The 13,810-nt window shown below is 45.1% G+C and overlaps 1 protein-coding gene across 1 annotated transcript in view; it reads right to left on the bottom strand.

Annotated features, from left to right (window-relative positions):
- Positions 1-7,870: 7,870 nt before the first annotated feature.
- WNT9B (Wnt family member 9B) overlaps positions 7,871-13,810 on the bottom strand; it is a 7,641-nt gene continuing 1,701 nt past the window's right edge. The window contains exons 2-3 of the mRNA XM_035894002.1: positions 9,269-9,534; positions 7,871-8,347 (exon numbers count right to left, since the gene is read on the bottom strand). Coding sequence (XP_035749895.1) covers positions 7,871-8,347; positions 9,269-9,534 — 743 coding nt within the window. The remainder of the gene's footprint in view (positions 8,348-9,268; positions 9,535-13,810) is intronic.

Genomic DNA, 13,810 nt, shown 5'->3' with positions numbered 1-13,810 from the left:
GCTCCCTACAGGGGGGTTGGACTAGATGACCTCTAGGGGTCCCTTCCAACCCCAAACATTCTATGATTCTATGATTCTATGATTCTAAGCCTGCCCTGGCACAACTTGAGGTCGTTTCCCCTCGTCCCATTCCCTGGGAGCAGAGCCCGACACACACTCCCCGGCCCGGCTCCCCCCTCCTCTCAGGCAGTTGTAGGGAGTGATAAGGTCTCCCCTCAGCCTCCTCTTCTCCAGACTGAACACCCACAGTTCCCTCAGCTGCTCCTCATAAGACTTGTCTTATCCAGTCCCCAGGAAAATCCCACTGACTTTGTGAAGCCTGCCCATGGAGACACGTTGCTTGCTTTATCTTTCCTGGGAAGCAGATTTTGCATGGACTGCACTGTTCCAGTTGACAAACTAGGCAGACCTTAGGAGACAACAGGGACTGCCAGAAGAGTAGGTTAGGGCAGAGGGTTGGGAGGGGACCCATAAGTGTCTTGAATTATTTATCATTCGCAGTATACTGGCATGCCTTACCCAAGACAACCCAACTACACTGGATGGTATTTCTGACAGACTTTCAGCTCAGTACATGCGAATGAACGGGACTCTGTGTGGACCTTTAGAGCTTGGCAACACCATGCTCCCTTCTAACAGGCCAGAAGTTATGTGCAGTGAGCTGGTGGGGGGGAAAGAGGGATGAAGCAACAAGATCTGGACGAGAAAGCAAACCACAGTGTGAAGTGGCTCTGTTGTGGCCCACAACTGGCAGCTCTGGGCTATGCTGGGCCTGGGCAGTTGCACACATTGGCTACAGACTGTGCTAAGCCTTGGACACAAGAGTTAACCATGCTTTTTGCAGGGCTTAGCTTGGCGTGTGCATCAGACACAGCCTGTGGCCATGGCCCTTCCTCTGGCCTTGTGTGGTCACTGTTGAGTGCCACAATGTGACGAGGGGTCACCCTGCTGTGGTGGCCTGGTGCCAGACCAAGGTCTGGAGGAGCTATTATTTGGGATCACCTGGTAAACCCACTCTCAGCCATTGCTCAGGATGGCTGGAGCTGGCAGTTCCCCTGTGCCCAAGATGAAGAAGAGCCACTAGTCTGGTGTCATCACTGCAGCGCAAGGCCAGCTCCATCATCCCTCCCTGCAAAAACTATGATCTGGTGTTCCTCTTCATGTCCACAGGCTTCCCTCAGACAACCGCCCTTGCCTCCCCAGGGAGAGTCTGAGGAGCACAGGGCACCTTGGGACCATGACTTTGACGCTGAGCAACTTTTGCACCAGTTGCATTAGCCCAATTGCCATGTTCCAAAAATAGTCACATCCAAACAGCTGAGGCAGAGGCACCAGCAGAACAGAGCAACAGGGGACACAAGCATCCAGTTTGTTTTGCTGCTACAGGAAATATGCCATGGAGATGTTTTTGATGAGATTTGGCTCACTGGTGTCACATCTCCTTAGCACAAACATACCTGAGCTCAGCCCACCTGGGCAATCCGGTTCGGTGGGCAGAAATGGGACATTTCTAGTTATCTTCTGGAGCAGGTGAAGGAGAACTAAAGGAATAACGTCAATGTGTTAATGGAGAAACGGAGTTATTCAAAGCTACTTCCTGGGGATGTTCCTTGAAAGGCAGAAATATACGTTCTTGGAAAACCACTGGTATTTATTGACTGGCAAGAACACCAGCAGTGCAGACCCTAGTGCAATACTGGACAACACAGCCACCTACACAAATACGAATGTTTTAATCAAAAGGATTATATAAAAATTAGGACAATGTACAAGCAGGACTGTAATGCAACTTAAAACCCATAGCACCATCTTCTTTCTAGAAGATATGTAAGAAATATAAATAACATCCATAGTTCTTGTCACAGAAGTTGTACATCTTGAGGTAGACAAATGTTTTGTTTCCCTTAAAGTACAGCCTTTCTTTTTTTTCCCAAGTGACATATTATATTGTCACAAATTGGCCTTCCAGACTTACACAAGGTGTCCGAGGGTGTAGAAGCTATTGCATAAGTGGGGTTTGTTACTCTGCTCATTAGCGTTTCCTGGCTTACATGGCCATAGTTGATCTAATAAAGCACCCCTGACCCCAGCATTGCTCTTCCCTTCCATCACAGCAGCCGTGCTGCATGGATCCCTGCTTAAGCCTCAAGGAATTACTGGTGTCTAATCATGGGGCAGCCTTGAGATACATGATTTCTTCCCAAGCAGGTTCAGCTCTTCACTTGGGGAGGTTGGGTCCACCCACACCAGAACTTTATCCACTTAGGTAAAACTTTTCTGACAGATTGTTATTTACCTCCTGCAATAAGCGTGCTAGATCCACTACTACCAAACCCAACACACCAGGAAAGGCAATAAAAACCAGACTAGGAGGTACACACAGGGACAGGGAGTAACCTGTGTCTGCAGAGTAGCCCTCGTGTGGGTAGTGAGGATCCTAGCCAGCTAGGAGTATCAGAGCTATCACTCGTCTCAGGTTACTTGGGTCTTAGGTACAGAGGAAAGGATCCATCCTGAATCAAAAAACTATACAGGAAAGCATGTGCAGCTCAGATTTTTACCATCGATAGTCACATTGAGGTACACTTGTGCTTGGGAAAGAATTGTTCAATAGCTTTCACCTTTGCTGCTGAAAATATTTCCATGTAAAGTCTCAAATGTCCTTCTATCTTCAGCCTGTTATTCCAGTAACTTCTTTGCAGGTATGACCAAAGAGACAGCACATTCACTGGAGTTGTAGTACATCATATGGTGTGCAGCAAAATTAAAATCTCACACGCATATCAAATGGAGGCCCAAGGTCTTCACATCCCATATCTCCAGGAGGTGGCGGAAGAGCTTTGCTCAAGATGATGCTTGGTCTCGATTCTTGAAGAAAATACAGTTCAAGCCTAAGAATACTGAATGCCAAACAGACCCGAGTTTTTCTCCCTGTTCACACAAAGACTCCCATTGCTGTTAGTTGAAGTAAATCACATTTCTGAATATCAACCCAATTTACCTAAAGCTCAGGTGATAAAACAGCCCTGGATACCTGAATAGTGGGAGGGGGGGAGGAAAAACAAGCTGTCATCTGCCTCAAGCAATTTTTTTCACTCCCTTAATCCATAGCAGCATTTCTAAAAGGCTTAATATTGAAAGATACCAAAAGGAGTGATATCAACATTGCCTTGAACTCAAAATATGCTCCAGTCTTTTCCCCAGAGCTCATATGGGGTATTTAAAATTATTTATTTCCCATCAGTTTTCATAGTTTGGTTTCCCAACTGAGAGAGGCTGTCTGTTCTGACTGGGAGGGGGTGAACAGAAAGTGTTTCAGCAGTGACAAGGAGGGCTTGATTTAAGCTTGCAGAGCAAAGCCAGAGGATATCAGACTTCCTTGTTCAGACTTGGCTTAACCGCTAACAACCAAAATTCACTGCAGCCAAATGCCAAACCTCCATATTCAACTCAGCCCAAACTCACCCCAAGAATACCAGACAATGAACCATCTCTTCCTCAGGTCTTCTCCATATTCACCATTTCTCAAGCAGCTCTGAGCTAGGCAGGACAAGGAGCTGCAGGCGCAAAAGTCCCCTTTGGTACATGAAAAAACAGTACTTAATTTTCCCCTGAAATATCTTTTTGTCCAGTTGTTATTCAACAATTCCTGTGTGGTGCCAGGACTTCCAGGCACAACCTCACCTTTCAATTTACTTTGTTTAGGTTATTCTTTGACTTTAATAAATTTCTTGTGAGATCCCCATGGGACGGTGCTAACCCAACACTCAAGACAAAAGGCACTCCACCTCATAGTTGCTGGCAGCAAGACGGGACAAAAACATGGTATGGTGTAAATGCTGCCAGTTTCAACAGATCAACGCTCAAACAGTAACACAGGTCACTGCTAAAAACCTCCATTTCTAGATGCAATACCTGCACATTTTCCAGACACCAGTGTTTTCAGTGGCAAGGGACTTGGTGACAACACCTCAAAAGCATGAATGTCCATACGACGTGGGCTATACACACAAAAACCAAGATTTTTTTTTCAAGTGCTGCAAGGCAGTATCTACTTGTGCCTTAAATGTGTCCTCTTTGCCTGAAAAAGTGCCAATGGACCAATTCAGTCCAAAATATCTGCACAGAAGGGGCTTGATCCAGTTACCTAAATAAAGATGTCCTTCAGTTCCTACTGACACCAATGTTTCAGCTGCAAAGGACACAAATAACCAAAGTTGCAAGTTCTACTGGTCTGACCATAGTCCTCTCTGCCTAAATAACCATCTTACCATCCTTCTGGTCTTGTTTTTGAGTGTGTTGTGCAAAACACCTAACATGCCTCTGAAGTGCATTCACCTTCTGCTCAAAGCATTGCAATGTTTGGACCCAGATAAAGAATATTACTAAAATAACATTTTCTGCTGTGTGGATGCTGGGCTTGCCTTTAGGATGGAGGAACTAGCCTGCAGATTTCAAATGCTCTTGACAGGAAAATGATCGGTGTTAGCAACATGTACTTCCATGCTTGCTCCAGAGCAGTACCAGGTTGTTGGAGAAGAATAAAAGACGTACCTACATGTCTGTTCTTGTGTGGTTTTCTCTGCTCTTTTTTTACAGTAATAGTACAGTAGAGTGAGTCTGAGCAAGACAAAAAGCTTCACATTGAAATGAGTGGACTCCGCAGGTACCTGGAGGGTACCCGAAGGGCCCTACAAAGACCAGCCAGGTCTGGGGAGGCTCCTGTTTAGCCTGTAGCCCAACAGCCACCTTAGCCAAGTTCCAACCTCTACTGTTACTGGAGTCACTGGGGAGGGTGGAAAACAGATTTTCACTTATGTGTGAGATGGGTGGTAGATCCACTCCAACAGGTCCAAGGTGAGTTTGCAGGGCAGGTGCACATCAGAGCTTCATAGACCCACTCCCACTGTGCAGCCTGACAGTTCCTACTGTAGGAGTCAAACACAGTGCTTCTTAGCAGGGTCACCTGGAGTTCGATGAACACAAAGCACTGAGGACAAGACCTGACACTCAAAGTGACACAACAGCCTGCTCTTTTAAGAAACAAGAGAGCAGATTCATAACCCCTCACTGGGATGCAGCCATCAGCAGGGGACACTGACCCAGATAACGTTACTAGGAGGTTACAGAAGTGGTTTTTCTTCTTCAAACTTCATGGCAAAGCTATAGACAGAACTTACTAAGCCACTGAAAACCAGTTCTATCCTGAGTTCTTGCCTGCAGTGACCTTGTGCAAGTCCTGTTACCAACCCGCAGTGATGTGCCTGCTGGAACCCCCTTAGTTCACTTGGTCAACATTAGCTCAAAGAGGAAATATAAAGAACGAGACCATCAAGACTTCCCACTACTTAGGAGCATCCTAACTGCCCTCAAATTATGACATCTGGGTGTGGAGAATGGGTTGTGCGCTCCCAGAAATTACTGGCCAGTGGAAAACTGAGAAGTGCAGCTTTGATAAAAGCAAGAGGACGGAGTGGTGTCTCTTCCACTTGCTGCCCAAAGCTGCGCTTCCCCTGTCCTCCCATTGAGTCCCAATCCCTGTTTAAATGAGAACGTTCCATGCAATGGAATGGAATCCCCATATAACACTCCTGTGACATGGCGCTCCCTTCCTCTCCGATGCTGGACAAGCCAGGAGGTCAGTGGGGCAGGTGGCTTGGGTTCAATAGTGTAGAACAGAGCGAGGTCCTTTGTTGCTTCACCTATGATGCCAGTTCCTAACAATTTTAACTCACAGGGATGTTTTTTCATTGAGTGCTCAACTTCCCGTGGGAAAATTTCAACTCCAAAAAGATTAAAAGCAACATGTAAATAATGGTCCCCTCAATATTAATTTCCTGGGTATTTAGGAGGTGAAAAAAAAAATAAGGCCAATTAGCCCAATTTGCAGTACCATGTCTGTCATAAGCATTTCAATTCAGTTCAAGTCAACTTGAGCCAGAAAAAGGATAAAAAGGAATGAGGCCATTGAAAGACCTGTGGTTAGCCAGAGGGAAGATGTCAGTGGCCTCTAAACAGCCAGTTAATGGCTAGGTCTGCTCTGAGACAGTTCTCTTCCATCATTTTATGAAGCAGAAATAAAAAACAGTTGTAAAAATCAAAGGGCAACAAGGTCAAGATAAAGCGAGTGTGAGTACAGGCTCACCACCGCAACATAATTATTCAAAGCTTATGCAGATGACTGGATGAGCTGCCTGACTTCAGCAGATCCACAGCCAAGAGCTGGTGAGATCTTACTGCTTGTTAAGAAGACTCAATCCCATTAAAATCTTGCCCAATTCAGCCTATGGATCAGTCCATCCAAATAACCCAAACCAGCGTCTTCATCCATTACGTTGCCAATAAATTTTGACCTGAGTTTAAGGACTTAAATATTCTTTTCAGCACCAGCCCATCTCCACACCAGCATCCTGCTTGCTGGTTTAGAGCCATTACCAAAACTGAGTAAATACAGCAGCTTTGCTATTTCGGGGGCTGTCCAGAGCTGCTCATGGTACCAACGCTCTAACTGCTGCTGTAGGATGAACCAGGATGAGCCCTGGAGCAGGCAAATACCCTGCCAGGTGCTGTAATACAGCTCAACACCTAGACAGGTTGTGTAACTGGTGGCCAGGTGAGGGGCTACCTCACTGCCATTACCAAGACCGCTCTCTAAGACACAACAAGAGAAAAAAAAAAAGGTTGTTTCTGTTGTGCTTAACTTAAATTTAACTAGAAAAACACGGCTCAAAGTCAGGGGGTCACAGCTCTGTAATGGGCTGTGCTCTTTCCCCCAGGTCACCTTCTCTCATGCCAGATGCCTGCATTGTCTAGATTCATCTAATTTCTCAGTGCAGAGATTGTCAGTCATGATCTGAAAATATTTAAGATGCCTCGGTTCCTGTGGTTCCTAATTCCCTTTCAGAAATTTTACCTGTCATTAGCACAGGGCAGAACTGTGGGATGTGATACCCCTCGGGCACCAGGGCAAAGAGCAATACACAATACAAAAAGGTGATCAATAGTTTGACTGGGGGCGGGGACAGAGAGATGCATAATTGGTGCCATCACCCTGGATCCACCACCATAAAATAACCCTACATGAGGCAGCATGCTGCAGCGGGGTAACTTCACAGAGTTCAGTGGAGTTCTTGTGATACATGCACCGTAACAGAGGCAATTCCAGGTCTCCTGCGTACAGACAGCAAGGTTAAAATGTGGTTAAAATGCACTTGGAGTCTAGCATCCAAACTATAGACCTAGAAGATGACAGACATGAGCTCCAATGGTTTGTTAACTGGTATTTCCGAGGCATAGTTCTTACATCAAGATGAGACTACTCAACAGCGCATCTTTGAGTTCAAAGCAGAAAGGATTCAACCAGATCCCAGAGAACAGCACTGAAAATCCCCTGCTGCCAGAGTCCTTTTGCCTTGGTGCAGGAACACGGCTGCCCCTGCTCCATCAGGAGCCAGTCCCTGGTTAGGTGCCTCCCTGGTCCCTTAATTCTCTTCTCTCCAGGCACCAGGGCACAAGCCCTCAGTATTTCAATGTCACCACCCCAATGCATTTACGTAAGTGCAAGTGAGGGATGGAGGAGGGGGATATTTAGCTCAAGAGAGATATTTTTGACTGCTTCAGTGTTTCTGCTGTCCCCACATTACCCCGCTCTCTGTCCCTCCTTCCTGATCTGATACCTGACAAAACCTCTGGTTTGCACCCCTCATACAGGGGCTCTCCCCAGACCGGACAATCTCAATTTTGAGATAATAGGAGCACTGGACATATTTGGGGATTGCCTTTGCCCCTACCCCACAGCAGAGAAACGTGTCTCTCTCTCCCTACTGCTTTCTGGTACTCTAGGACTTGTCTTGATCCTCTAGCACTGACTTTACTGCTTGCAGCTGTAGACCACCTCTTCCTGCATGCACTGCTGGCACTCGACATAGCAACACCACTGCACCTGACAGTGGCAAGAGAAGGTAACCAGCCGGCTCTGGGTGTTGTAGCCTCGTCCACAGCACATGCTGTCACAGTTGCCTTCCCGAGAGCAGGTCCTCCCAGCAGTTCCCAGGGAGTATTTGCTGGGACGACAGAAACTAGGGGAGTCTTCCACATACACCAGGTCAGTAGAGCGGGGTGAAGCAGGGTGCTTGGGGGAATGGCTGTGCCTCTGAGGGCCAGCCAGCTCTGAGTGTCCCACGGCATCATTGGTGGTGCTGAAGACCTTGACAGCATCATCGTAGCGGAGCTTCAGCAGTCGTCCAATCTCATGGAAAGGTGAAAGCTGTTTCCAGCATGTCCGGACAGCACATGAGCCGGAGACACCATGGCATTTGCATGTGGTTTTGAGACCGTTTTTCACTGCCTGATGAGGAAGAGAAGCGGTAGTCATTATCTGCCAGGACCATGAGCCTAGTTCTGGGTAGAGACAACATCTCAGATTGCAGACAGCCTGGAAGTACTTCAGTTTTATTGGTATTATTCTTATTTTATGAAAGAAAAAGTAAAAAAACAAAAACAAAAACAAAACAAAACAAAGAGAAACACCAAAAAAACCCAACAGAGGAATGGCTACGGAGTTGACTGGTGAGCCAGAGAGTAGAAAGCTTGAATGAGGACAAATGACTGAATACTGAGGCCAAATTCTTACCAAGCCTGTTTGGAATAGCAGTAGTAGTCAACCACGGAACTGAGTATCTCCAGCATGATGGATTCCCTTTGGTATATTCAAATCAAGATAGTGCTCTAATCAAACAAGTAATTAGACTCAGTAAATGGAAAACAATGATAAGTAGCCTGTAACATACAGGCCAAAATGCTTGATCTAATGGTCTCCCTGACCCAAACTTGTGACATGACTAGTTCCATAGAAAATCACCAGCAGACTCATAGTTGATGTCCAGAATGTCAACCCTTAATCTACTTCACACGTCCCACCAGCTCAAAACTCCCTGTGGCTGTGGCACAACCCATGGAGTCATTCAGCCAGAGTTTTACAGCTGTTAGTGTGCTGCACATTGCTGTCCCTCAGCCCCTGATACCACTAGAGGATACAGGATGTTGCTCTGCCACTCAACATGCAAGTCCTCACACCAGAGTTCAGGAGACTTTCCAGGGAGCTCTCAGTACCATAAGGTCCACCACACACTGGTACACAGGTCTGGTTTGTGAGTAGGGGCAGTGAATGCCTCTCTCACAAACAGCCTTGGCTGAGGATGGGTTAGAAGATTTTGTCGAGTCCTAACTTCTCTCTAGTCCTGCTGCTGCTGCTGCTGCAGCTCCTCACCTTGATGCCAACATTGGTGTTATGGATGTCCACCTTGGCCCGCAGGTCTTTGCCAATCCTCTTCTGACCCAAGAATTTTTTCAGGAACTTGGTGCTGTATTTGAGGTTGTCTCCACAAACGCCCCACTGCCAGGCCTTGCGGTTCTCCAGGTCTGGGGAGTCGTCACAGGTGCAGCGCTCCATGCGCCCAGCACTACACGCTCTGGCCAGGGAGTGAGTAAGAGCCGCAGAGGACACTGCATAGAGGAAGGCAGTTTCCTTAAAACCTGCACAGGAGAAAGATTAGGAGAAGGTAGGAGCAGGAAAGGCAAAATAAGGTGTTCATCCACCTCACTGGCTCTCCTGACTGTTCAACTAAAACCAAGCACAATACTTAGAAATACAAAGACACAAAACTCTTCGATTAGCTGCACACCATTCCTAGCAGAGAATCTCAATATCGTGTTTGAAGTAACTGGGGTAATAACACCCCAGTCCCACCTGGTGGCTGTGACCGACTTAATATGGAGACAGGAGACCACTCATGAATCAAGGGATGGGTGGCAACAGCCAAACAGTCCTGGGAAAATATTCAACTGCAAAAAGCAACACTCGTGAAACTCCATTTGTCCACATCCTCACCCCAGAACTGATCGGTGGGAATGGAGGCTGTCACTGAAATCATCCTATGACTTAGAATCAGGAAATATTTAGTAGGGACTGAAAAAATATTTTAAAAATTTGACCCATTATCTGGGGCTGTGTTGGCACAGTATAGTAGGATTTCATATGGAAAGATCACAAGTAGTTTGATTGGGAAAATTTCTCTGTTGAAGGACATCTGGGGCAAGAAGGACTAACTCTCCCACACATGAGTTGGTTTTCTGACTTCCCTGTAAATTATCCACTCCCAGTGACTGTGGTGATGCTTTCTGAAGCTATTCTCCTTCCTAAAGCAGGCTTCCCAGCTTGGCTATGTTTGCCCTGAGGGATGTGACCATGACACACCATGGCATTTTAACCAGGAAAGTACAAGTGCCTGAATAGAAATTCTGTCTGAAGACATGGAATGAGTTAGAAATGGTCAAGTTGATAAGGCACCCATGAGTTCCACAGAAGTTCCAGAAAATGCTGATTGACACCAACCTGACCTAAAGCCCAAATTATTTTGGTTTGATTATTTCCTTCCTCTCCTATTCCTCCCAAGTTTATTTTCAGAAATTAAAACTGTTAATAGGAAACTGCTTATGAAGTCCACAGTTTAGGAAGTAGAGCAAGAAAAAGACAGATGATGGATCAATAGTGCAGGAATGGTTAAGATTGGCCAAAATAGAAACATTTTAGTTTATGAAAAACAGAACACTTTCACATCACATGGAAGGAAACACACTGAAGCAAACAAATATTCCACATTGGAAAATGCCAAATTTTCTTCCACAGCAGAAGGAAACAAATCTGTTTCCCAAAAAAATTGAAGAGAATGGGAGAACTACAGAGACCTGGTCTAGTCTTGCAGCTAGCCCTGCTTTGAGCAGAGTTTGGAAGGGACCTCTAGAATTCATCCAGTCCAACCTCAAATCTTTCCATCATTTTGTTCCCTCAAAAAATTTCCATCCAGCTGTAACAATAGATCAGACCACTGACTGCTGAGATCTGGGTGAAGTCACCATAAATCTGACCAGAGAACAGGACCAAGAGTTCTTCTGATAGCCATCAGTGAGAAGAATGAAAAATTGACTTATCATGAACGTAATGGAGAGGCTGCATTAGCAACTTCCATACAGACTTCATAGGAGCAAATTGGAATTCCAGAATTTTAGATGAACGATCTATCAACAGTATGGACATGGATGAGAGAGTCAAGAAAATATGGAGGAGGTCAAGATCAATCAACAAACTGCTTCCTACCTCACCATTTTAGTTGCTGTATCAGTGGGACAAGTAACTTGCAACTAAGCTCTCTGGTTGATGATGCTCTATAAAACCTCTCAGAGTACTGGAATAATAATAAAATAATGTCACCAAATCCATCAGAAGTTTTGGAAAAGCTGATACGGGACACAGCCAATACAGATTATGGATAGCAACATGATGCTCACATATTTTCAAACAGTGGCTAACCCAGAAGAAGGACTTAAGAGAGGATAAGACACATTTGAGATCCTAAATCTGAAAAATGATTGCAGTAGCTAATCTCCAATTGCTTACGAGATTTCCAATATCCTGTCTGACAAACTGATCCCAGAAGAGAGGCAAACATTTCCAAAGCACTTTCCCATACCATATAAAGCTAGCAGTACCAGTCAGCTCCACATATCCTGCTAAATATGACTTTGTGGAATACCACACTGCTGTTGCTATTTCTGACCAGTGATGGTTTGGTTTTTTCTGTGGCACTCCACGTAAGTGCTGGCCAGATCTCAACCCACTTGAAATCAGAGACCATTTCTTGTGGTCAGGCCACTGCAGACAGCAGTAACTGAAGATAACAAGCGTACTTTCAAATTGTCTCCTTCTTCTCCTCCCCTCCCACCTCCTTTTATGGCAAAGGTTCAATGTCACCAGGCTGCCAAATGCTTGTCTGAAAAGTCTAAGATGATGCCTTCTACTTTGTCATAAGGGAGCGATCACTGTTTAATTGTTTAATTCACAAATCACATGAGTAAAGGAAAAATTAAACAATCCTTAAGTCCTTGTGGGATAACAATGAACAACAGGGCAGCTGTTGTTCAGTAGGACATAGCACAAATGAGCAGGGATCAGCTCCAACAAACATGATTTGAGAAGATCTAACTGGAGGTTTCTCCAGGAGTCCTGCGTATCTATCCTCCCACTATGTCAATGGAGCTCTTGTCACCACAGCCAGTGGAGCCTGGACCCAACGCCCAGGCTGTCAGGCTCTGGTTTAGGGATGCATCACTCTCCTGACCCCAATGACTGAGTTGCCAATGAAATCTTAAAAACTCAATGCTAGGGGGAACATCTAAATGCAGATGTCTTTGCTTGTCAGTTTGGTTGCAAACATCCAGCACAGAGTTGAATTTCAAGATGTTGAAGCAAGCCAGCTCCCCTGAGTAGGATCTTGCACATGTCCAAGTCTTCCCCTGAGCTCTCTGGAATTACTTCTTAGCTCAGCAGCCTATAAATACAGAAAGACATTTGCTGCACTGGCAAGACACTGTTCTGTGGTGTGGTGTGCTCTAGACCACAAAGAAAATTGTAACAGGAGGAGTTTAGCCATGTTTTGCCAAAGGCAAGATGCTCAAGGTCTGAGATTTTTCAACGCTACAATAAAGATAGTGTGAGCATTTCAGAGCAAGTGGAAGAGACGTCTCTCTGGGGAAAGACAAAAACACCAACAAAAAAAACCCCCCGCAACCAAAAAAAGAAAAAGAGCAGACCAAAAAGCTGTAGAATTGTAGAAAGATTTAGGATGGAAGGACTTCTCAAGGTCTCTGGTACAACCTCCTGCTCAATGCAGGGCTAACTTCAATGCCAGATGAAGTTGCTCGGGACTTTGTCCAACTGAGTTCTCAAAACCTCAGATGATGGAAATTCTATGCCTCTGAGTCACTGCTCCTTTACTGTACCTTTCTTAGATTCCTCATGACATCAATGAAACCACTGCTTGAAGGTCAAAGAATCTGACCAACATGAAGCAAAAAAAATGGATTGATGGAGGGAAGGACTGTAGAGTGCTCGTTTCTCAAGGAGAATTTTTCTGAGTGGCTGGATCTGAGTGGTCTTTGCCACAGGTATTTATTTTCCCCAAATCGCAATGTTGTTTGAGTTAAATACTGCTGACCCGATCTCCAGCAGCAGTTGACTGCCTTTATGGAATACCTTGGAAACCAAAAGATCATTATTGCTTTACAAACTTTATATAAAGACACCAACTGCCACCATGCAACAAGATGGCTTGAAATGTGGTGAAGGAATGCAGAAAGATTTTGCAGGAATCAGTGGAGACAGTTGGACTTGATGATCCAAGGTCTTTTCCAACCTAAACAATTCAATGATTCTAAGAGTAATGACTGTCAAAACTGACTGCAATGGTCAAAGAAGGATTGTAGGTTATGCAAAAGGAGTTTCCCAGTTTTATCCAGAGGAGCGTCAATGTAAAACAACAAATGGTAAAGACTGTGAAAATAAATCTGGCATTTTAAAAACCAGAAAGGCCTTGGCTTTTTCTTTTTTTTTTTTTTTTTTGCTTACTAAAAGTATGTAAATATGAGAAAAAAGATGTTGGCATCTGTAGAAGCAGGAAAAACATAGGTGATCCCAATCAGTCATAGAAGACTTTCACTTGTCACTGCAAACTAAGTGTGGCTTTTCAGCTATTAAAAAAATGAATCATCTCACCGAGATATGACCTTTTTTCCCCTCTTGCACTCCTAAGACCATTAAAGACAGTTAAAATATGTGGTTTTCTTTATGGTTTCTCTAGGACCGTGGCGATAGCAAATGATCTAATAATTTCAAAAACTTCCACTATTTGGGGGAAAGGACCACAGTCCATTGTCTGACCAACAATTTCCAAGGCAGCAACAAAACAGCAGCAGG

The sequence above is a fragment of the Egretta garzetta genome, unplaced genomic scaffold (assembly GCF_000687185.1).
Source record: "Egretta garzetta isolate BGI_Z169 unplaced genomic scaffold, ASM68718v1 scaffold745, whole genome shotgun sequence".
NCBI lineage: Eukaryota > Metazoa > Chordata > Aves > Pelecaniformes > Ardeidae > Egretta > Egretta garzetta.
Note: the sequence above shows the minus strand (reverse complement) of the source record. Positions and strands in the feature narration are given on the sequence as shown.